This window comes from Eretmochelys imbricata, chromosome 2 (assembly GCF_965152235.1).
Source record: "Eretmochelys imbricata isolate rEreImb1 chromosome 2, rEreImb1.hap1, whole genome shotgun sequence".
NCBI classification, from domain to species: domain Eukaryota; kingdom Metazoa; phylum Chordata; order Testudines; family Cheloniidae; genus Eretmochelys; species Eretmochelys imbricata.
In genome coordinates this window covers 167,520,864-167,546,796 of record NC_135573.1, presented here as the reverse complement: position 1 = coordinate 167,546,796, position 25,933 = coordinate 167,520,864, and the positions used below count along the sequence as shown (strand labels likewise).

Below are 25,933 nucleotides of genomic sequence, written 5' to 3'. Positions count from 1 at the left end.
TAATGAATATTTCAGCTCTTACCTAAATACACATTTATAGCCAATCCTTATTAATTAAACTAAAATTTATTTTTAAAAAAAGGAGAGAGAGAGAGTATTGGTTAAAAGATCAGTATACATTACAGACATGAGTACAGTTCTGAGATCAGTTTCATAGTGGAGATGGTAAGCTTTGGAGTTACAAAAAGTTCTTAGAATTAGTCCATAGATTCAGTCTAATGTTGATATGCAGGGTGATCCAGGTGGGATTGGAGATCTCAGTCTTATGACTTAAGCTTCCCTTGCATAAAGCATCAAGCAGATCTGAGATAAAAAGGATCAGGACCCAATGGTTTTTTTTATACAGTTCCAGGCCTTCTCTTGACAGCTCGGAGTCCTTAGGCGAACAATAGGCGAATAATCATCAGGACTTTGAAGTAGACCCCTTTCCAAAGCATCATGGTAATTAGCTACATGGATTAACATAAGGCAATTGCCTATTTTCCATTATTTACAAGTGATTTGCTATACATTCAAAAAGAGATCAATACAGTGATATCACTATATTTACAGTTCATTTAAATGTTAAGATCTCCTTTTGATCTCTGAATTAACAGAATACAGCATAGGCAGAAACCATTTGGTTACACTATTAACCTCTAACAATATATATGTAAACACACAATATGTCCCTACAGTTTGAATTTGGGTCATTTATCCTACAGGATGCTTAACTAGTATTGCCAGGTGTCTGGTTTTTGACCGGAACGCCCAGTCAAAAAGGGACCCTAGCGGCTCCAGTCAGCACTGTTGACCAGGTCATTAAAAGTCCAGTTGGTGGGGGCTGGCAGGCTTCCTATCTGGCTTTGCGCAGCTCCCCAGAAGTGGCAACAAGTCCCTTGGCTCCTAGGTGGAGGTGCATCCAGGGGTGCTCCGTGCGCTGCCCCTGCCTTGAGTGCCAGCTCTGCAGCTCCCATTGGCCAGGAACTGCGGCCAATGGGAGCTGTGGGGATGGTTCCTGTGAGTGGAGGCAGTGTGCAGAGCTGCCTGGCTGCGCCTCCACCTAGGAGTTGAGGAACATGTCACCGCTTCCGAGAAACCCCCCCGAGGTAAGTGCCAGCCAGAGCCCACACCCTCTCCCGCACCCCAACTCCCTGCCCTAGCTCAGAGCTGAGTAAACCCCTCATTTAAGGACCCACCCTGGAGCCCACACCCCCAGCCGAGCCCATACCCCATTCCACATCCAAACCCCTTGTCCAGTCCACACTCTGATTCCCTCAGCTCCACCTCCCAGCTTGGAGCCCCCTCGTGCACCCCAAACCCTTCATCCCTGGCCCACCTCAGAGCCTGCACCCCAACCCTCTGCCCCAGCCTGGAGCCCCCTCCTGCACCCTGAACCCCTAATTTCTGGCCCCACCCTGGAGCTCGCACCCCCAGCTGGGGCCCTCCCTCCCACCCACACCCCAACTCCCTGTCCCAACCTGGTGAAAATGAGTGAGTGAGGGTGGGGGAGAGTGACTGACAGAAGGAGAGGGGATGGAGTGAGCAGGGCCAGGGCCTCAGAGAAGGGGCAGGGCATGGGGCGGGGCCAGGGTGTTTGGTTTTGTGCAATTAGAAAGTTTGCAGCCCTGTCCTTAACCCTTTCTGGCCATGTGTCACACCTGGCTGCAGGGGAGTTTGAACTGCAAACCAGCGTGGTCAGGATGGGCATTTTTGGACATCTCTTGGTGACAAAACCAAGCACGGTATCTACAATGACACCTTTTCGATTAATCTTTGCCATAAATAGCCCTATGTCGCTCGCTGAGGTGATTTTATTTTGTTTTGTTGCCAAAAGTTGTATTGTAGCATGTACACCATCACTATTTTGTTGAGAAAAGCTGCCTTTTGTTGACAAAACTCTGTAGTGTAGACAATGCTTTTACAGATTACTTTCTCCCCTTTACTTTGTCTGAGTTATTGTGCTAACATTCTGGCCGTACCAGTTTCTACCTTCATTTCTTTAATGCATTGCTCTGCTCATTTTCTATGTTTAAAATATTTAAGTAACAATTGTTTAAGAAACAGACATAAATGTGTAGGGACAAAACTATAATGTGCATCCAGTAATAAGTTGAATTGGTAAGTCATAGTTCTTTTCTACACTTCTGAGAGTTTGCCACTATAGCTATACCAGCAACCCCCCCTAGTGGAGATGTACGTTATACTTGGCAAAGAGTTCTCTTGCTGGTATAGTTTATGCCGTTCCTCGAACAAAATAAATGATACAAGCCCCAAAGTTCTTTTGCATTGCTATAACTGCATCTATGCTCAGGTTTTCTGCCAATATCAAAGTCAAAGAATCACAACCCCTAAGTGACATTATACTGTCAGAGGTTTGAGTGTCCACCTAGCTGTACATAATTTCATGAAATACCTCAACTGTGTTTCCTGTCTGTTTTTGAGAGAATCCAACCTGCTTTATGTATACCAAAGTACCTATTTATTTTTTTCCTCCCTGAATTGGTGAGTCTGCCTGTGAAAGGCTTTGACCTGGCAAATAGATGGCAGAAGTCTCAGAAATAGGTCATTTCTGTTTGGTGCCTCAGCTGAGCCCAGGAGGGACTGTGAATCTCAGTGGGGATTGCATAGGTGCTGGAACTAGGGGTGCTGGGGGTAGGGCAGCACCACCTGGTTTGAAGTGGTTTCCATCATTTACAGGGTTTATGGTTTTGTTGAATGGCTTTCATCACCCCCACTATAAAAACTGTTCTATCGCCTAAGGGGAGGAGAAAATGGGTGGAGGGTAGAGAAGAAGAGAGCAGGAAAAACTAGGAGAGAGGAGAGAAAGGTAAGTGGAGAGAAGAAAAAATCAGAGAGGAATGAATGGTAGAAAGAAGGAGTGAAATACCAATTTCAAAAAAAAAAAAAAAAAAAAAGGAAAGTGAATTCTGTAAAGTAAAAAGAAAGAAAATATAAATAAAGGCAAAGTGAAGGAGGGACAGAAGGAACTGGCAAGGAAAGGAGAGAGTGCTGCCCTGAGTCTTACCTTATTTGCATCAGTTTTACATCAGGGAAAGGGCTTGTTTACAACTGCAGTCAGCCAGGACTCACTGCACCTGTGTGGCCACCACTATTTTGGAATAAGAGTGGCCATACCTGGAGTTATCCAGGACTAGCTCTTGCCCTTTAAATTCACACCCCACCATTCCCACTTCCCTGGCAGCTGCAGACAGGTAGCACCGTCCTGAGCTCGGTGGAGTGCCTCGCTTTCCCCCCGGGGCTGGCGAAGAGAGGCGGTGCCCCGGGGAGGCATTGCGAGCAATGGCAGGAGTTCATGTCAGGGGAGAGGCAAAGAGGACGGAAGGGGAGGTCGAGGGGCAGGGGGAGGGAAGAGCCCAGGAGGGCGCGTGTGTGCGGGCGGGACTCGGGAGCTGAAGGGAGGCGCGCGAGGAAGCAGGGCGGGGTGGGGCCCGCTGCGGCCCCAGCAGAGCCGAGTGCGGGCTGCGCACGGAGCTCCCGCTCCCGCTCGGCCGGCGGCGTTTCGCTTCTTACCTCCCTCGCCCGGGCTTTGCAGCCAGCCAGACACCGCTGCCACAGCAGAGCCTGGGCGAGCGGCCGGGAGACTCCCCGCGCCGGAGAGAGCCCAGAGTCCCCGCAGAGGCGGGCTGCGGGGAGCCCCGGAGTCCGGCGTGACGCTCGGGGCGGCTCCCCGCCAGGATGCTAGAGGAGTAGTGCGGGGGGGCAGGCGAGGGCAGCCCAGAAGGACTGAGCCGGTGCAGCCGGGGGCCGCTGTGCGTGTCCCCGGAGAAGCTGATTTCCCCCTTCCGCGCACGCCCCCCGTGTGGCCAGAGGACGGGAGCCAAGCTGGAGCTGCGGCTTCTCCTCGCCGGGAGCCGGCTGCTGGGCTGAAGCCGCGGTCCGCGGGGCTCACGCTCGCGTGCATGTAGGTGACGGGGCGCTGCCCCCGCCCGCCTTTCCCCGCCCTCCCGAGGCTGACCTCCTGCCGGCTCGCCCCAGCCGGGGAAAGTTGGGACGAGGAGGGAGGGCTGCTTGGGAGGGGAGAGCGGGGCGGCTGGAGGAGTGAAGTGCCAGGCGGAGAAGGGGAGGGCTGGCTCTGAAATCGCAGGCACCGAAGTCGCAGGCACCGAGGCAGAGAGCTGGCTGCTGCTCCTGGGGCTGGAGAGGGGCTTAGCAAAGGTAGGTTGTGCTGGGATAGCCTGGTGCTCGTCAGCCCCCACTGTCTGCTTTCCATGGGAAAGTTTGAGCAGCCCCCTAGGAGGGGAGGGTGAATGATGAACGGTTGTCTTGCAATTGCTTATCCCCTGCTCCATCTCTTCTCAGTTTCCCAGACGCAGAAGTGGCTTTCTGCTTTTCACTGACTTAGATATTATCTTGCCTTCCGCAAGCTACAGGAGCCCCCAGAAATCAGGGTGTGTGTGTGTGTGTGGTGGGGGATCAGTTTTGTGTGGTTTTTTTTTTTAACCTGCCTCGTCAATGAGAAACTCTATAGAAAGCAGACAGCAAAGTGCAATATCTGATATGTCTGCCAGAACTACATGTGAGATAGGCTGAGAGGTGCATTTATTCTAGGGCTAAGCATATTCTGATCGGTGGTGGTGGTTTTTTTCAAAGGGCTTTGTGCAAAGGTAGCTCAAGTGTTACTTTATACAGAAAGTTGGAAAACAATTGTAAAGGCTGTTTATGTTTACCTAGCATCTCACATTTTTTGTCCACAACATAAAATTTTAAAATATATTTTAAATCAATAGCTGGGGTAATTATGTTGGTAGGGCTTCTGCTAAACTCCTGAAACATTAGGTTTAAATAAATCTCTGCTGTAGAGTCCTGAACTATTTGCTTTGCTGTTGTAAACCAGAGGAAGAAACAGGCAGCATATGCATACTGTTAGAAATTGCAAAGAGATCTATTTGGCTTTGCTGGCTTCCTTTTTTTTTTTTTTTTTTTTTTTAATAATGCTCACTAGCAGTTATTTTAAAACAACTCTTATCAGACTGAATAAAAGATTAATGAAAATCATCATGCATGAAGTCAGGAAATGGAAGTGAATGGTTGGTGTTTGTTCTGGAGTCTGCTGTGATTTAAGGAGCTTCATTTGATTCTAGGTACATCACTTTACAGCAGTCATTTTTTTTATTTTTAAAAACCCTCTGATTTATGCCAGCTCTTATTAATTATACCTCACTAAGTTTGTGTAGCATTTTTAGAGATGTAAGAAGACAGGTCACTGTCCCAAACAACCTGCAATCTATAAAACAACACACAGGCAAAGTGTAGAGGGAGGGGATGCAGCACAAGATCTTTGATAATTTATACAAAAGACAAACAAAGTTGCATGTTGTTTGAGATGTTGCATTGGTACAAATGCAAGGTGCAAAATGTGTGAGCTGAAGTGTTCCTAATTGTTCTCTTCCTAGGGACTGTGGATTTACATAGTGATTCTCTCTGATGTGAATGCAGCATCTCTTGTCCCTCTGGGATGCCGTAGGTGATGCCTAGCTCTACTGCAATGGCAATTGGAGCTCTCTCTAGTTCTCTTCTTGTAACCTGCTGTCTCATGGTTGCTCTCTGTAGCTCCACCATACCTGTGCAAAAACTGGCCAAGGCTCCAGACAAACAGGAGATAAAAACAAGCCAGGAAAAGAGGGATCATACATCAACCAGGCCGGACAGTCAGAGTCAGACAGGCCCAGGGAAAATGAATGAAATTGGAAGGAATGGGCGGGAAGAGGGCACCAGAGATTGGAAGAGCAAAGGAAACAGAAATTATTCAAACAAAGAATCTTGGACTAAGCAAAAACAGGTTTGGAGTAGTCAGGGAACAAGCAGTAAATCTGGGAACATTCAAGCACAGGAGCAAAGGGATGGTGTTCCAGAGGAACCTCAGGCCGCTGAAGAATCATCCCTCCCAGAAGTTGTTGCTAGTACTACTCCTGAGCCTCCGGAGGAGTATGCCTATCCAGACTACCGTGGGAAAGGCTGTGTGGATGAGAGTGGCTTCGTTTACGCTATCGGGGAGAAGTTTACTCCAGGTCCCTCTGCTTGCCCCTGCCTTTGCACTGACGAGGGACCTCTGTGCATTCAACCTGAGTGCCCAAGACTCCATCCACGGTGTATTCATGTAGACACCAGTCAGTGCTGCCCACAGTGCAAAGAGAGGAAGAACTACTGCGAGTTCAGGGGAAAGACCTACCAGACACTCGAAGAATTCATGGTAAGGGCGTGGCTTTTTTTTAACTCATTTGTGACGGTTAGTCTGTGATCTTATGTTCTTGAAATGGTTTCTTAGAGAAGGATTTTTTCTTTCTTGTTAATATTGCACCTGCAGTAGTATATAATTTTCCCTTTAAACACTACCTTTCCAGTTCAGTGAAACCATAACATTTTAAAAATGAGGGAGCTGATCTTTATTAATTCCTTTGGTATTTATAGAAAAAAAAATCCCAATGAAGCCATTCAATATTAATATGTATGTGCCATGACAGTTTCCACAGGATTTCCATTGCATTTTCAGCATTACATTTACTGTTCCCTTTTTGTACAATGTTAACCATAAAACTCATCCCTTTTGAAACCGATTTGCCATTTGGGGCTGATTTCCATTGTTAATAGCTAGTTAGTGACAGTAATGCATCCTTTAATCGACTGACTTTTTTTTTTTTGCCTGTTCAAACTGGGATGTCAGTTACATAATTTCTGTGGGAATGATTATGGACCTTGGTGTATTAATCAGAGTATGGTTCAGAGGATAGATTATGGCAATATTTAAATAGTCAATTTTCTATCTAGTGGAATACTTTTATAGTGAAGCGTTTTTGTGTTGTGGTTTTTTGTTTTTGTTTTGCAGGAAACTTCACAATGGTGGAGGTTCATTATCATTGCAAATACATCTTGCATATTGAAACAGTGTTGGACTTAAGGTCTGATTGTACAGTTACTTTTTCTTTCTTTTCCCCTTATAAATAGATTTGCATTATAGCTGAGTTCTGTAAACCGGTACTGTTGTGCATGGACACTAGCAGATGCGGGCCTGAACCAAAACCCAGATCTGAATGCTCCTGCGCTTTTGGGAGTTAGAAATTCAGCCTAGTATTTTGCAGTTCATGCCTCTCTCTCATATATTTGAGAGAGAAAATTCATCTTTACGAAGGTTATAAATATACTGTTTGAATCTTCTTTGGTGTCATCTGTGGTGTTTGTGTAATCTTAGGAATGTATTTTTCTTTTGAATCCCTTTCCATATTTTTCACCTTCTAAAAAAGCCAGAGAATGATTCTGTTCAGAGAATAAATCAGAGCACTTTCCCCCTGCCATCCCTAGGTGGCTGTGCTCTGAACACTAGCACTGTTCAAGACATATGCCAGCAAACAGTAGGCCCATCTCCTCTCCTCCCTCCCCAATGTCTTGAATCTTGGCACAGCAATTTATTCCTTTAAAAATGAAGAAATGTGGGTGGTTGGTGTGCCCTTTTTAGGGCCAGATTCTGAAATCCTTACTGTTTCAGTAAAGTACATTCAGAAGCAAAGTCAATATAATGTGCTTCCCTGCATGTGTTGTCTCCAGGTCTCAATAGCTTAGTGTTTAAAATTTTAATGTGTTCTTCATCCACAGCTTTCCAACCCCATCTATGTCTTCATTTAATGTAAGAATCTTGCATTACTGACTGTAGAGTAGCCTTAAAATGCTGTTAGATTACAGTTCATTGTGTGGTGGAAGAATAAAACCAATGGGCTCGCTGGTGTCGTACAACAATCATGCCTGATAGTTTTGGAAGTGTAATACGGTAACTCCTCGCTTAACGTTTTAGTTATGTTCCTGAAAAATGTGACTTTAAGCAAATCCAATTTCCCCATAAGAATTAATGTAAGGGGGGGGGAGGGGTTAAGTTCCAGGGAAATTTTTTTTACACACAGTATAAGTTTTAAACAAACAATTTAATACTGTACATAGCAATGATGATTGTGAAGCTTGGTTGAGGTGGTGAAGTTAGAGGGTGGGATATTTCCCAGGGAATGCCTTCCTGCTAAATGATCTAGCTTTTGGCTAAGCCCTCAAAGGTTAACACATTGTTGTTAATGTAGCCTCACACTCTACAAAGCAGCAGGAATGGAGGGAGGGGAGGCAGCATGGCAGACAGAGACATACACCCTGTGTGTGGGGGAGAGAGAGAGATGTGCATTGTCCCTTTAAGTATGCTGACCGCACTCTTAAGTACATTGTCTTTTAAGTGGATCAGGCAGTTGAGGCAGCAGCTCCTGCCCCCAAGCTCTCTCTGTCTCTCCATTTATGTCCCCACCCTGCCCTATATGGAGAAGGGGTAAGTGGGGTGCAGGAGCAGGTGGGAGGGGAACACCGTGACATTAGCCCTCCCCATCCCCCCACACAGCAAGCAGGAGGCTCTGGGGAGCAGCTCCAAGGCAGAGGGCAGGAGCAGCACATAGCAGTGGGGGGAGGGACAGCTGAACTGCTGGCAATTGATAGCCTACTGGGCGGCTGCTGCACAGGGAACTTAGGGGGGCTGCCAGTTCACCCTGGTTCTAAGCCCTCACCAGCTAGCTCCAATGGGCTGCTCTTCCTGAAAGCAGTGGACAAAGCAAGCGATTGCCAGTTATGAGGGAGCATTGCACAACTTTAAACGAGTATGTTCCCTAATTGATCAGCACCGTAACAACGTTAACTGGGAGGACTTTAAGTGAGGAGTTACATAGTTCTGAAAAAGATTTGGGTTTTCAGCTTTGTTTTACCCCATTCTGACTCTGGCAGTTCTAAGGAAACCTTCCCATAATACAGTGCCATTTTTTTTCAATTATTCGTATTCTCTGTTAGAATAAGTGATAAGTAAGGAGGTGTGTGTGTTCAGGGTGGATAACTAAAGCTATACAGCACTTTAATTGCAGCCTATACTGCATGTTTTATCATACTGACACCGCATAGCTGGGCCTCAACTCGGCCAATAATATTTGTGAGTGCAAAACAGTAGGCACAGTTATTTTCATATACCATTGCAGTCGATTAAGATGGAAGGGAAGTAACTCATGTGCAATCAGATAACCACTAAACGCATGCACAATTGCAGATGGAAATAACTGCAGCCAGTATTGGAGGCCATTTTTATAACTGTACTCACAACTGTCTTGTGGATGTTAAGTACAGCACTCTACCATTTGATTTGGGTCAGGGAAGTATTTGCAAACAGGTAAGTCTATTTTCTCTGTATGCATGTGTTCCGTTAATGGGAATGAGTCACGTATTCTGATAAAGAAAAACATATTGACTCTTTAAATGGTTAAATGAACTTATATAAAAGAAAATGTGTATGCAGATTCACATGTGTGCATACACAAGTGTGTGTGCATGTATATATTGTATATAAATGGAGTTTGACATATGCTTTATTTTAAAAAAAAAAAAAACAAAAAAAACTCTCCAAAGAGGAGAAAGTACCAATTCCCAAGCAGTGGTACATAAAATTTCAAAGAAACAGATTTTATCTCCCTCCACTCCTATCTCTGCGTACAGAATTTGCTTGTATTTGTGTGTGTAGTAGTATCTCTTTTATACTAGAGTTACAAAGAAAAATAAATTTTATTGCAAACCAAAACTGGAAAAAACAAAACCCCAAAACTCAGAAGCCTAATAAAGATGTCTTTATCACTTGCCGTATAGCTTTTTGTGGGGGCCATGCTGCAGTATGGGAAGTGTTTCAGCTTATAGAGAACTTTTAATGGGATTGGGAGCAAAAGTACCATACAAAAGAACAGTCTCCCAATTGTGATTAAAATGGAATTCCTCAATGAAGACAGAATTGTATTAGAATCTTTTTATTATTTGTATTCGAATTTTAAAGAAGCATTCCAGTGATCATTATTGAGCTTTGTTACTTAGACAAATAGGATACTTCATAAATATGATTTCAGAATTCAATATACTCCTATATGTAATGACCCCACAAAGGGTCAGAAATTAGAATAATTTCTAGAGCTGTTAAAATAGATTAATAATGCTGCTTATATGGTAAAACCCCAAAGCTGTTACAGATTTTGCTTTGTCTGTCACGACTTCTGTCCTGTCAAATAACTTAATTTATGAACAACTCACTTGAAATTCTTGACTACAACAAATCCAGATGGATTTCAAAGCATTTGTTGTGCTTTGAAGCCACAGAGAAATATAAAGAAGGCTGATATATTAACGCTTGTCAGCCTAACCGTGTTCATGATCTCTTGGGGGGTATAACTGAAATGAAAATGTTACTAGAAATACCAACCCAAGAGTAAATGGATATAGTTTTATAGATTTATTTATTTTATTTTACTTAGTTTTCAGAGATGCAAGGAACGAAATATAGACTTCTAGATTTTTTTTTTCTTTAAGGGTTATTTAATCCCTGTCTTGGTTAAAGTACAAATAAGAACTTCCACTTTCTGTAACCCAGGTGGGGTTTTTTCCGAAGTCCAGAAAAAAATTGCCTAAAACGGAGTACTTTGGTATGCATGCTGGGCCAGATCCTCAACTTGTGTTAATTGGCATAGCTCCACTGACTTCACTGAATCATAGAATAACAGAGTCGGAAGGGACCTCTGGAGGCCATCTAGGCCAACCCCCTGTCCAGAGCAGGACCAATCCCAACTAAATCATCCCAGCCAGGGCTTTGTCAAGCCTGACCTTAAACTCTTAAGGAAGGGGATTCCACCACCTTCCTAGGTAACGCATTCCAGTGTTTCACCACCCTCCTAGTGAAAAAGTTTTTCCTAATATCCAACCTAAACCTCCCCCACTGCAACCTGAGACCATTACTCCTTGTCCTGTCATCTGCTATCACTGAGAATAGTCTAGATCCATCCTCTTTGGATCCACCTTCCAGGTAGTTAAAAGCAGCTATCAAATCCCCCCTCATTCTTCTCTTCTGTAGACTAAACAATCCCATTTCCCTCAGCCTCTCCTCATAACTCATGTGTTCCAGTCCCCTAATCATTTTTGTTGCCCTTTGCTGGACTCTCTCCAATTTCTCCACATCCTTCTTGTAGTATGGGGCCCAAAACTGGACACCTGGCCTCACCAATGTCGAATAGAGGGGAACAATCATGTCCCTCAATCTGCTGGCAATGCCCCTACTTATACACCCCAAAATGCCATTGGCCTTCTTGGCAACAAGGGCACACTGACTCATATCCAGCTTCTCGTCCACTGTCACCCCTAGGTCCTTCTCTGCAGAACTGCTGCCGAGCCATTCGGTCCCTAGTCTGTAGCGGTACATTGGATTCTTCTGTCCTAAGTGCAGGACTCTGCACTTGTCCTTGTTGAACCTCATCAGACTTCTTTTGGCCCAATCCTCCAATTTGTCTAGGTCCCTCTGTATCCTATCCCTACCCTCCTGCGTATCTACCACTCCTCCCAGTTTAGTGTCATCCGCAAACTTGTTGGGGGTGCAATCCACACCATCCTCCAGATCATTAATGAAGATATTGAACAAAACCGGCCCCAGGACTGACCTTGGGGCACTCAGCTAGATACCGGCTGCCAACTAGACATGGAGCCATTGATCACTACTGTTGAGCCTGACAATCTAGCCAACTTTCTACCCACCTTGTAGTGCATCTATCCAGCCCATACTTCTTTAACTTGCTGACAAGAATACTGTGGGAGATCGTGTCAAAAGCTTTGCTAAAGTCGAGGAATGACACATCCACTGCTTTCCCTTCATCCACAGAACCAGTTATCTCCTCATAGAAGGCAATTAGATTAGTCAGGCATGACTTTCCCTTGGTGAATCCATGCTGACTGTTCCTGATCACTTTCCTCTCATGTAAGTGCTTCAGAATTGATTCCTTGAGGACATGCTCCATGATTTTTTCTGGGGACTGAGGTGAGGCTGACCGGCCTGTAGTTCCCAGGATCATCCTTGTTCCCTTTTTTAAAGATGGGCACTACATTAGCCTTTTTCCAATCTTCCGGGACTTCCCCCGATCGCCATGAGTTTTCAAAGATAATGGCCAATGGCTCTGCAATCACATCCGCCAATTCCTTTAGCACTCTCGGATGCAACACATCTGGCCCCATGGACTTGTGCATGCCCAGTTTTTCTAAATAGTCCCGAACCACTTCTTCCTTCACAGAGGGCTGGCCACCTCCTCCCCATGCTGTGCTGCCCAGTGCAGTAGTCTGGGAGCTGACCTTGTTTGTGAAGACAGAGGCAAAAAAAGCATTGAGTACCTTAGCTTTTTCCACATCCTCTGTCACTAGATTGCCTCCCTTATTTAGTAAGGGGCCCACACTTTCTTTGGCTTTCTTCTTATTGCCAACATACCTGAAGAAACCCTTCTTGTTACTCTTATCAACTCCAGGTGTGATTTAGCCTTCCTGATTCCATTCCTACATGCCTGAGCAATATTTATATACTCATCCCTGGTCATTTGTCCAATCTTCCACTTCTTGTAAGCCTCTTTTTTGTGTTTGAGATCAGCAAGGATTTCACTGTTAAGCCAAGCTGGTCCCCTGCCATATTTACTATTCTTTCTACACATCGGGATGGTTTGTCCCTGTAACCTCAATAAGGATTCTTTAAAATACAGCCAGCTCTCCTGGACTCCTTTCCCCCTCATGTTATTCTCCCAGGGGATCTTGCCCATCGGTTCCCTGAGGGAGTCAAAGTCTGCTTTTCTGAAGTCCAGTGTCCGTATTCTGCTGCTTTCCTTTCTTCCTTGTGTCAGGATCCTGAACTCGACCATCTCATGGTCACTGCCTCCCAGGTTCCCATCCACTTTTGCTTCCCCTACTAATTCTTCCCGGTTTGTGAGCAGCAGGTCAAGAAGAGCTCCACCCCTAGTTAGTTCCTCCAGCACTTGCACCAGGAAATTGTCCCCTACAGTGTCCAAAAACTTCCTGGATTGTCTGTGCACCGCTGTATTGCTCTCCCAGCAGATATCAGGATGATTGAAGTCGCCCATGAGAACCAGGGTGTGCGATCTAGTAGCTTCTGCGCCTTACCAGAAGAAAACCTCGTCCACCTCATCCCCCTGGTCCGGTGGTCTATAGCAGACTCCCACCATGACATCATCCTTGTTGCTCAGGCTTCTAAACTTAATCCAGAGACTCAGATTTTTCTGCAGTTTCATACTTGAGCTCTGAGCAGTCATACTGCTCCCTTACATACAGTGCAACTCCCCCACCTTTTCTGGCCTCCCTGTCCTTCCTGAACAGTTTATACCCATCCATGACAGTACTCCAGTCATGCGAGTTATCCCACCAAGTCTCCGTTATTCCAATCACATCATAATTCCCTGACTTTGCCAGGACCTCCAGTTCTCCCTGCTTGTTTCCCAGGCTTTGTGCATTTGTATATAGGCACTTGAGATAACCCACTGATCGCCCCTTGTTCTCAGTATGAGGCAGGAGCCCTCCCCTCTCACACGCTCCTGCTTGTGCTTCCTCCCGGTATCCCGCTTCCCCACTTACCTCAGGGCTTTGGTCTCCTTCCCCCGGTGAACCTAGTTTAAAGCCCTCCTCACTAGGTTAGCCAGCCTGCTCGCGAAGATGCTCTTCCCTCTCTTTAAGTGGAGCCCATCTCTGCCTAGCACTCCTCCTTCTTGGAACACCATCCCATGGTCAAAGAATCCAAAGCCTTCTCTCCGACACCACCTGCGTAGCCATTCATTGACTTCCACGATTCGACGATCCCTACCCCAGCCTTTTCCTTCCACGGGGAGGATGGACGAGAACACCACTTGCGCCTCATACTCCTTCCCAGAGCCACGTAGTCTGCAGCGATCCGCTCAAGGTCATTCTTGGCAGTATCGTTGGTGCCCACGTGGAAAAGCAGGAAGGGGTAGTGGTCCGAGGGCTTGATGAGTCTCGGCAGACTCTGTCACATCACGAATCTTAACCCCTGGCAAGCAGCAGACTTCTGTTTTCCCGATCAGGGCAGCAGATAGATGACTCGGTCCCCCTGAGGAGAGAGTCCCTGACCACCACCACCCGCCTCCTTCTCTTGGGAGTGGTGGTCGTGGAACCCCCAACCTTAGTACAGTGCATCTCATGCCTTTCAACTGGTGGAGTCTCCTTCTGCTCCCTTCCACCAGACGTATCATCTGGGCCACTCCCCGCAATGGTACCTGTGGAGAGAACATGAAAACGGTTACTTACCTGTGTCCGCGTTGCTGGTACATGGACATTCCCCCTTCTTCTGGAGGTCACATGTTGCCAGATTTCTTCACCGTCCTCCTGTCCGTGCTGCGCAGCCTGCTCTGAATCTTCAGAACCTTGTGCCTGTAGAAGCATAGCCTGAGTCTGTCCAGGAAATCTTCAGTTTCTCTTATGCAACGCAGGGTCAATACCTGTTGCTCCAACTGAGCTATGACATTAAACAGCTGAGGATCTGGCTTGCTGCCTGTATTAAGCTAGAATTTTTCTTGCTCTTCTGTTGAGGAACCCTTAACTGATCTACCAACTTGTTTGCATAATTATGTATGCAAACTTTTCTACTACATCTGTAGCTCCACAGAAAAGCATTTATATACTTGTTCATAATCTTCCTTTAAACCCTCAAGAAGACAACTTCTTTAGATTTCCTATAGGTTTTATGGCTCCCTGGCAAATTAGGTCAGATTTATCTGCTGCTTATTAGTTCTTCTATATGTTAGCATAGGAAAATCTGCTGTTGTGATATAGTTAATATTTAGGAATGAAGACTACTAAAGTGTTAACTCTGAAATTGCTTTACAACTAACTGCATGATCTGTTAGATTGTGGAATAGTGTCTCAAAGGAGCTGGTGGCAGCCCCATCGCACCAGCCATTAGAACCTATGCTGAAGTAAGAGCTCTTCCATTAGAGGGGAGGGGAAAATGGAATAGAAGCACAAAGGGACCTTCTCCAATTCTGATTTGATTCCCTGCTAACTACATGGTGCCATGGCAAAGAAATGCCTTTCTAGACTCTCTCTTATACATTGATCCTTATTAATATTACTTTTTTGGCCTTTTTCAGGCATTAAGATCAGAAAAGGCATTGGTTTTCTACAGTTTTAACCACATCTTGCCTATATTGAAAAAAGAAGCAGCAACAAGCGAGCATTTGGTCCAAAGAGATGCAAATAAGGACTCCCTGGTCATTTCTATAAGGGACAGAGCTAATGCTGCTTTAACAACTATTCTGCTTCACTTCTACTGAAAATGTACTTGATTCGTACTCTTGAAAATATTACAAAACAGAGTAGAAAGACATACTTATGTGCTCAGTTTACTGCATTCTTAAAGGACTACATTGTACAACTCTCTTATTCATGTTGGAAAGCTTGTAAGAGTAGTCCCATAGACTACAACAGACTCTGCTAGTGATCACCAACGTGAATATTTGCACAATGAAGTCCAAAGTGAAGAAACTGTTGTGGCTGGAAAAATAGGATGCCTTAGCATCAGATTCTTATCTTGGTTACACTGTGTAAGTGTGGAGATTTCCTCCATATTTACATTTGGTGTAACCGAAATGAGAATTTGTCTCTGTACTAAATCTTTTCCTGATCACCAAAGTGCAAGGTGATTCTAAGTAACAAGTTGCAGTGAAGTATGTACCATAGATCACATTGTAGATGTAGGAAATATATGTGGTGGTGTATCCAAGGAAGAATATGTTTCATCCAAGGGGGGGAAAAACAAAACAAAGTATGAGAGATGTTAGTGCTTATTAAAGGATCATTGTAAATATTTCTTTGCAATAACCTGGTATATATTACATGCAAAAAAGTGTTCATGACCTACTACTTGGACATCTGTTTATCATAGAGCGTTCACTTTCTGAAAGGTGTGATCTTCAAAAGCGCGTTATATTTGAGGGAAACACGTCTTTATGAACACTTATATCTGTTCAGACTTTAAATCAGGATTGTCTCCTTCCACAGTATCCTTAATATTTTATTAAATGGATCATGTTCTGGGCAGTCTATGCTTTGTTGAAGGCAAATTGTTCTGTCAAATTTCTGTTGAAATTCCAGTAAATAAGCTGCTGAATTAAAAGATGCTTAAATTTTATAAGGCTGAATAAATGTTCTTCCTAACTTTTTTTTTTTTTCAGTCTTGATTGCTGCTTCATCACATCAGATACAAGGATATAAAAAAAATCCTATAAAAGCTGGCTGTACCATAGTATATGGAATACTTGAAGAGGGAATACCCATTTTTGCTGTTGATCTTATCAAGCTGTCAGACAACAGGGCTAAATTCACCTCTTATTTAAATGTGCCCAAGTATTGTGAAGTCTATGGAATTGTGCCAGCTTAGGCTCTTGGTGAATTTAACCCCAAGACTTGATTTCTCGATTGTTTTGTCTGCTGAATAAGATCTTCAAAGCAAACCATATATTTTGTACCTGTTTTTTTTAAAGCTATAGTATATTTTATAGGGAAGAGCACTAGAAGAGGATGGCCAGCTGTGGAAGTCTAACTAAACAAAATTTAAATGTAATGGAGGAGGGCAAGTAGCTAGATATACTGGGAGAGAGATGCTAGTCTGAGCAGAGGGGACAGCATGAAAAGAGGGTCAAGCACATGAGCAAAAAGAGAGGAAGAGGTTAGTGAACGGGGAAATTGGTGGCAGAGCATAGAACATAGGTGTATAGGAGGAGACAAGGGCACTGATGTAGCCATGTACCGAGATTTGACGGTGAGGAAGAGAAGAGAGAAGCAGGAAATGTGGAGGAATTCAGGCAGAAGTAGCTGTGAGTATGCAAGATAACATTGGATGTGACAGGTTGAATAAGAAGCAAGGGAGAAGAATATTTCTGTAGTCCAGATGAAGGAGAATACTGACTCAAATGAGAGTTGAGGTAGAGTGGAAGGGTCTGGCTTTTGGGGATGTTTTAGTGGAATAAGTAAGAATCTTATCTGAGGGAGGAATCAAAGATGACCACAAAAATGCAAGCTGGAGTGATCTTCTAGTGAGCACAGACTTTGTTAAGATTTCTGGCAATTCCACTTTGAGTTTCAACAGAGATCCAGTGAGAACAGCCTGTCTGACAGTGTGTTGGTGCTTCTGTTTCACTGGAATCTGGAATTACAAACAGCATGGAGAGAAGGAGGCAGAACCTTATCTGAGCACTTCAGAACCTCAAGTTCATTTCTAGAAATAGGAAAACGTTCGGGTGTAGAAGATGTCCAGGTCTTAAACATGGAGGAGGGGAGGATGCCACTGGAAACAGTGTTCTATCACATTTCCTTCTCTGAACTCTGCTCTGTGTACCGTTGCCATTTGGGGTACAGCAGTAGTAATCACACCCTCAACAGAAGGGAGAGACCAGATTTCAAATTTCAAATATTGGTAGCTATAGAAAATACCAGTTGGTTTTCACAGGAAATGTTGAGGGGGAAAAAAATTTCAATTTTTGGTCTGAATTTCCTGTGGAAAATATTAAGGTTTTGTATTTTCATTAAAAAAAACAAAAACACAAAACATAAAATGAAAAATTTAGACCTACAGCCATTTGAAATCAAAATTACTTTTAGTATAATATAAGACCAGCTCTAGACTAACCCCACATCAATCCTTGGAGCCATGGGGAATGTCTTCCAACTATTACTTAATGGCCTCACATGACTCTCTCTTCCTCAGAACCTTTTGCGTTACTCAATTTGAAGCATGGATTCAGAACAGTGCCTGGGGCTAGCATAGTTTCTGCCCTAAATTGAGACTGCAGCAGCCCTACTTTTGTCTGAATAACTGTAGAAAACAAGATACATGTAAAATAGACAGAGGAGAAGACAGTAGGAGGCAAAGAAAGGCATTATGCTGTCTGGGAGAGAATATTGAATGGATGAATTAAAAAATGAATGGATTTGTGTTTCAGGTTTCTCCATGTGAGAAATGCCGTTGTGAAGCCAATGGTGAAGTGCTGTGCACAGTGTCTGCTTGTCCTCAGACTGAATGTGTGGATCCAGTGTATGAGCCAGATCAATGCTGCCCCATCTGCAAAAATGGTAGGTAACTAATGCAACATCCAGATGGTTGGGCTTTTTCTTTCTCAGAACTACCAGTTGCTCATATTTCTTTGAATGAAATTTGATTGTCCAAGCAAATGTGCAGAAATATAAGAGAGCTCTGTTGTGTTGAAAGGAATGTTTTCCTTGACCTGAGTAGATTTACGATGATCCACAAAGATTTTGTTGCCCGATAATCATTTGTGACATCAACACCAGTCTCTGGTTGTGTGTTCTGCATATGGTCATTGTGGATGTGACTTGTGTGCCGTTTCAAGTCTAGGCCCTGTGATTCTTCCCAACTGTAATGCCCGGTGGCTGATGTGGGTTAGGCAGCAGTCCTGATTCCTAGTCAATAATGCATGAGTGGCTGGGTAGCCAGCTGGTCAATCCGTATTGCAGGCAGTCCAGAGCAATGGCCTGAGTTTGCACAGGGGTCAGTAGGAGGCACATCCAATCCAAGGGGCTGGGTCAGTGTGTTGGGGAGGCAGGATCAGGTGAGACAGCAGGGCAACAAAGTCGGGTCAGTATGAACAGCAAGGCAGTCTAGGCAGCAGGCAACGGCCTGTTGCTCAGTCAGCTTCCACTTCCAGTTGGGGCCTTTGTATAGTCCAGGCACCCAGTGAGAGTGCTGCCTGTCCATCCAATCAGGGCCTGGGGTTTGGCTGCTGTAGGCATTTAGCTTTAGAGGTGTTGGTCAGGCGCAGCTGTTCAGTGCATCATCTAAGGATGCTGCCTAAGGGTTGGTGGCAATATTGGGGTCCTGATACCAACTTTCCATTATTGAGCAGTAGAACTTACTTTTATTTTACCTTCATATTTCTTCCCTTGCAGAGATTTTTTTTTTCTCTTGAGGCAAATCAAATGTACCTTGTTGAGCTCATTTAATTTTCATAACTAAATGAATTAAACTTCCATGTTTGTTAGAATATTCATTGTAACTAAAGTAGATAGAAAGTCTCTACTCCCAGCAAGGCTTGCATTAGATCAAAGTCTTGATCTATTTAGAAGAACAAATTATGAGATACTTCAGTTCGCCATTTATAAAAAAGAAATAACTTCTTATTAATAAAAATGAATACTGCAGTATCAAATGAAGCTGTATTTAAAATGAGAAAAACATTTAAAATTATTCAGGTAATTTTGCCGTCCTATGTTGTTTCTGTATAAATATAGGGCCATTACATTAGCTAAAACAAACTAATGAAAACTGTGTAAAAGCTAGATGGAGAGAGACTGTATAGAACTCTCTGAAGTGACGTCTACACTGCACACTTCTCTTTGGCATCGCTAAGAGTACATGGACTGCATGCACCCCCTATCCTGGGTATCAATAGCAGTGTAGATGATGAGGCACTGCTTAGGTGCCTAGCGCAAAGATGCATCTGAACCCTGTGGGTATGTACCCTACACGGCTCTCTACTCCTGCAAGCAGTGCCTCCCCTGTCTATGCTGCTATGTTAAGCAGTGTGGTGTCACACTGCTGGAGTCTTTCCCTCCGCCCAGAAACATTCCAGCCACGGGGAAAGGCTCAAACAGCTCCTTCCTAGGTGTTGACCACTGTCCAAGACAGGATACAGGACCTGAGGGTGTGACACATTGCCAGTCCTATAGGTCCCTGTAGTGTGTTTAGTTTAGGAATGACAGAAGACACACCCATAGGGGTATTTGCTTTCAGTATCTGCTGTATTGTCTGTAGCTCCTAGGACAGACTGGTTGTGTCAGGGAGGAAGCCTGTCCCAGGGTAAGTCTACACAGCAGCCGGGAGATGGGATTCCAAGCATGGATAAACATACATGGCACTAGCTCTGCTCGATCTAACGCATTAAAAATAGCAGAGTGGCTGCAGTGGCACAGGGGCGATTCAGTATAGTTGCCAGAGAGTCGGGTGGGATTGATCTTGGATAGCTAGTCCAAGCAGCTGCCCGTGCCGCTTAAGCTGCATTGCTATTTTTTAATGCACTAGCATGAGCACAGCCAGCACACACACGTCTGCCCAAGCTGGGAATCCCACTTCCCAGCTGCTGTGTAAATATACTCCTCTGATTTTAGGGTTTGGGTTAGAAGAGCAATATGCTACTTACACTTCATCCTTTCCAGTGGATTTCCCAGAAGGCATTAACGCAGCTCTAAGCAGCAGTAACTCCTACGTGATTATTTATTTTTCCCTCAGACAAAAGGATAGTGCAAAGTGGTGGGTACCTACCAATGATAGCTTGACCGTGTATGAGCCAGGAGGAGGAAGTGGGGCACGGTCTAGCTCTCTGAATGGATTCCCTGAGACCTGCAGGTTTCCTTGCACACCTGGTTAGAGGATTGAACACCCTGCCCCAAGAGAGAAGACCTCTGTACTGTCATAAGCCTCCCTCCCCTTAGAGAGCATGGTGCTTAGAAAGTGCACATAAGAAATGGGGCTGAGTTTCTAAGTGAGCTATCCTCTTCTGTAAGAAAGGGTGATGAAAGCCCTATGATCCTGAACATTGAATATTTTTCTGTAATTGTAACCATATGTGCCTTGTATATTCTAGTGTAGAGGCATCACTGACACCATTTCAGACAAAAATTGCTGGAGATGTTAGACATTAACAGGAGCAATAAGGAACTGAAAATATTTTTCCTTTTTAGGTTTTAGACAAGGAAAAATGCCATTAACAATGACAAAAACAAGATAGTCCCTGAGAGGCTTAGCTTTTCCGGTTCAGTGAAGAAGTTCATAAAGAAGCTCCTCTGTATGGAATTTGGTTTTAAAAATATCAGGCTCCTTGCTGTCAAAGCAGGGATGTAGCTGTTCAGGAGTATGGCACCTGCACAGCTTGAAATTGTTTGCCTTCACAGGCAGAAAAGAAATATCAGTGAATGGTGAATGTTTTTAATTAATGTCTGAGCAAACTCATCAGCCAGGAAAGCCTACCCTGCCTCATCAGTCCTATGCAAGCCTGTGATACAAATTCACTGTGTATGTGCATCACAGTATGATTGTCATCACATCACCGGGCTGACCCAGAAGACCCTAAATGAGCACATGGGGAAGGCCATCCATGCAACCAGGGAGGAGAGAGAAGACCAGCTGAATGTGGAAGCAGCTACTATGGAGTACCCTACAGATCATAAGTCCATAAAGGAGTGAGCAGGCTAGTTCCAAAGAATCCACTCCATAAGAGACTTGTGCTCTCATTCCCTGTCCTTGAAGTGAGTACAGGAGGAAAAGATTTAGATTTGGGTTCTGGAAATTTCCTGATCTTTGTGGCAAACTGCAAAATCCAAACTCCAATTTATCTTGGTTTTCCTGGCACTTAGTGATACACAGCAGTTCCCCAACCTCCCTAGTCAGAGAGCTCACTGTCAGTGCAACAAAAGACCGAGACATACACTTTGCAAATAAGACCGTGTACACAGATATGGGACTAATGAGTGTGGAGAATGATTAGTGAAAGCATGACATACATGGAGATGAGCAAATTCAGGCTGTACTCCTGCAGGAATATGGAACAGGATGGGGAGTCCTGCTATGCTCTAGCACCGTCCTGGCACACTATCAAATGAGACAGGTGGCTTCACATTTGATAAATTTTAACTCTGCACATACGCACCAATACAACTGGTGCATTGAACGTGATGAGAAAAGAGAATGGGAAAATCTAACTAGTTAAGAATAAATGCCTTCTCTTAAGTCTCACTACACCAGTCAAGAAGGAAATCAGGTATTTTGATATCTGGGAACATTTGGATGTAGGTAAATAACAATGCTCTTCCATATGGAACGGAAAAGTTTTAAAGAGCAATCACGGTACGTAAAAATGGCACCTTCTTACTCAAAGGTTCTGCTCCTTTGCATTGAGTTCTAGCTTATTGGTTTAGTGTCCAAAATAAGTTTTGCTGCTTTTTGTTTCTGTTAGCCCTACAGAGACATCATGGCGGAGAGAAAGAGCTGTGTTTTTTGGTTTTTTTTTTTTTTGTTCCTCGTGCATCAACAGAATTAATGCATGGTGGGTGAAATAATATATCTTTTATTGGAACAGTTTCTGTTGGTGAGAGAAATCAGCCTTCAAGAGACACCAAGCTCTTCCTCAGGTCTGGGAAAGGTACTCCGAGTGTCACCGCTAAATACAAAGTCGAACAGATACTTTAGTATAAGTAGTTACAGCATATTCTAAGGGTAAACATACATACAACATATTCAAGGTAAAGTGGCCCTTAACTCCCTATAGTCATAGTCCAAACGGGGCATTAGTGGGTTACAGATTGTTGTAATAAATCATAAATCCAGAATTTCTAGTGTCTAGTATGGTTATGAATTTACGCTCCCAGGCTAGTCTTTTGAAAGCGTTGTACAGATTTCCTTTGAGGGTGAGGAGTGATAGGTTAGATATAGAGTGATCACTTTGTGAAAAGAATTAATGTACTAAGTTCCACTTGCAAGGCGGTCAATAACTCTGTAATTTGGTCTTCTGAACCTCTAACAAAAAAAGTGAAGCAAAGAGAGAGAGAGCCCATCCTATGAGATGGGACTAGACTGCCTGAGCCGAGGGCTGGCAGTTGTGGGGGCAGGAGGAGTAATCCTTGTTTTGTTTTGGCAAACAATACTTTTTTTTTCTCTAAATCACTGAGACACAATAAACAGGGAAATTCAGAATACTTTTCAGACAACTTATGGGTAGGGAGTAAAGGTTAAATATGGCAAATAAATTGCTTTCTAGGAATAATTCAACCAGGTCTAGTTTACACTGATTGGTATGGAAAAATAACACCAGGGAAGTGCAATTTCTTGTGAAAATCCTCTGCAGATTCTTGACCAAGATATTGGACCCATCTCAAAGACTCTATCTCAGATTTTACACAGGACCTTGCACATGCTGGGACAGGACTTGTGGAGTTGTAGGGAAAGCTGAGTTTCCACAGAGTCTGGACAGTTTTTGTATATATTATGGTTGCATCTGTGTACACTGTCAAATCAAGCACATTAATTTAAGTGTCTTAACCATTTGGTAGCTGAGGATAGGGTGTTGTGCAAGCCCATGAGAGAACCAGGCAACCCTTGCCTTTGGATGCAGCCTGCAAGTATGTGAGCTACATCTTCTAATTGGCCACAATGGCAAAGGTGGGAGTGACGGAGGCCTCACTTATGATCATCAGTAGCACATCTATTCACTCCACATCTGAAGTGATGTGCTTTACCCAAAGATGGTGTGGAAAATCAAAACCAGGGTTTTGGACTGTTGGATCTGTCACAAGATAGTCATTGACTGTGTTTGAATCTTGTTCTTGCCACCTGGAGGGGATGTTGAGGTTCCTTAGGGGAATTGTCCAAATGGGATGCCTTGAGCTGAGGTGTCGGCTTGGTGGATTAAACAGATCTGTAATCCGGGGTAGATATAGCCGGTCTTGCACCTTAAGGAGCAGAATCTCCATGGTGACTTGTTGCCTAATATCAGAAGGGTTGATGTTGGTCAGGACTAGCAGCCAGGCCGAGTTAGTTGGTCTCAGGGTACCTGTTATGCTTATGGGTTCATTCAGCTGAGTAGCGACTAGTCCTAGTATGAAAAGAGTTTGAACTGCATCGACGGGAAGGGGGAGGGGTGATACTCTGCTACAAAATAGTATAAGGCAAGCCCAGAGTTTCTCCATGTCTGCTCATTGGCTTCCCAGGAAGAACCATCTAGTTTGCTGATCAGACTGTTTCTTCTCTTTCTTTTCAATGAGGTCTTGATAAGATGCTCCTCGAAGTTCAAGGTATGGTCCAGTGTAACACCTAGATACAGGCTTTGGGTTGTGGCCCAGCCTGTGGCTATTCAGGAATTGGGGGATCTTTGTATAGCATAGATGGAAACTTTTTTTTTTAAATATAAGGTTTAAGTATCCATCTTTTGCAACAGCAAGCCTCTCTTTCATGTCAGCATTCAGGACTTCTTCTAGATGTCTGAAATCCTAGTCCTGTACTGTCAGACAGATGATGTCTGCATAGATAAAATGCTTGGCAGTGGTGTTGGAAAGGTCACTTGTGAAGAGGTTGTGAAGTGTTTGTGCTAGAATTGAGCCCTCGAGTAACCTGTTTTGGAGCCTCCAGGAGCATGTGGGGTGTGTGCATGTGTGCGGAGGGGGTTGTTTTTGTTTTGGTCTGAATGAAACTTGGAACCAGCAGCCTGTCAGCAATAGTTCCACAGCCATGATAACCCACCTGAGTAGGGCCAATGACGGTTTGTAAAGTAGGCCCGTTTGCCAGGCTGTGTCATAGGCAGCAGTAAGATCTAGCAGTTACTCCTGTCTTCCTCCTGGTGTGGAAGCCATTCTCGATATAGTTGTTGAGAGCCAGCACTTGATCACAGGGAGTGAAATTCCATCTGAAACCTGCTAGATATATACTCGGGAATGTCGTCAACAGTAGGGGCAGTTCTTTGAAGGTTAAGACTTTCAAGTAATTTGTGTACACAGTTTAGCAAAGAGACGGGGCAGTAACTTGTTGGAAATCTGTGATCTTTCTCAGGTTTTGGCAAGGGTATTACTCTTGCGCTGTGCCAAACCTTAAACCTTAAGTATTTTATCCTCCTGGGTAACTCTAGATAGAAAGATGGCTAACCATTATCTGCTAGTTTTTTTTCCCCAACTTCTTCAGGAGTTTGGGGAAGGTATTGTCAAGTTCAGTCTTTACCTATTTTCATAGAATCCTAGAATATTGGGGTTGGAAAGGACCTTACGAGGTCATCTAGTTCAACTCCCTGCTCAAAGCAAGACCAATCCCCAATTTTTTGCCCCAGATCCCTAAATGGCCCCCTCAAGGATTGAACTCACAACCCTGGGTTTAGCACCCCAATGCTCAAACCACGGAGCTATCCCTCCTGCCCCCAATTTTCATTGTTTTGAACACCCTTTCTGTTTCCTTTGCTGTGGAAGGCTGGAAGTTTTATTTGATTTTAGGTAAACACTGTTTTTATTGCTGCCATTTTGTCTTCCCTGTTCTTCGAACTTTTTTGAAGGAGAGGTTGCTTTTGCAATATTTATCAGGTGGGCAGCAATGCTGTTTGGAGAAAATGGGTAATAGCGCTTTGGTGGAAGCTTCTGAGCAGCACCAAGTTTTCAGATTTGTGCCCAGACTTTGCAGCTGGATCTTGACATGTTTAGTTGTGCAGTGGCCTGCTCTCATCTTTTTCTTCTAGAAGCATACAAGCTGTTTAAAAGCTGTCCGGATTGCCACTTTCTTCATATTGCTTGTGGAGTTCTACATGCTCCTCATCTATCCAGGGAATGTATCTCTTATAACAGCCTATTGGAATTGATTCCATGGCAGCTTTATAAATGGCTTTTGTGTACTTCATGTGAACTTCCTCAGTAGAGATGGTGTGTGGGATACAAGCAGTCAGTGAACCGTGTAAAGGCTAGGTCAGTTTGCTTTCTGATTGTTCCAGCGAGGGTTTTTTTTGGAGCTCACAATAGGTATGGTTAGATCATCTTTGGTGAGGATCAGAGGATGTTGTCTACAAGAGAAGTTTTTCAATACACTGGTTATAGCTTGAAGTGGATAATTGTCTGTGCTGATGGAGGTCAGAGTAGTCTTTCTTTCAAAATGAAAAGTACCCCCATTGTTTTGGGTCATGGGTGAGATGAAGATAATGAAGTGAGAACCAGTCCAAAAGATCAACTCCATTTTCATCTGACCTGCTGTATCCACAGCAGGGATATGGTGTGGTGGCTATTAAAATTTCCAACATAGATGGCAGGGTGTTGGAGCTTTGGGAGAATATTTGGGTTAGGCCAGGATTGGGTATGGGGCTTGTACATATTTGCCACTCTGAAATCAAATCTCACAATATCCTAGAGGTCTGAATGAGGTGGGAGTGGTTCCGTACCAGTAAGATCTGCTCTAACATAGGTAGCGTGTGCATATTTGCTATGCAGAGAGTAACTCGAAAGATCACAATATTTGATGTTAAAGCAGCTGGTAGAAAGGGGGTCAACATGTACATCTGTGCTTTCAGGAGAATCTGCCGTGTTTGGA

General features: G+C 44.1%; 1 protein-coding gene across 1 annotated transcript in view; it reads left to right on the top strand.

The window, feature by feature from the left end:
• The first annotated feature begins 5,470 nt into the window (after positions 1–5,470).
• Positions 5,471–25,933, top strand: part of VWC2 (von Willebrand factor C domain containing 2) — a 107,994-nt gene continuing 87,531 nt past the window's right edge. Inside the window, exons 1-2 of the mRNA XM_077809208.1 lie at positions 5,471–6,193; positions 17,814–17,943. Coding sequence (XP_077665334.1) covers positions 5,471–6,193; positions 17,814–17,943 — 853 coding nt within the window. The remainder of the gene's footprint in view (positions 6,194–17,813; positions 17,944–25,933) is intronic.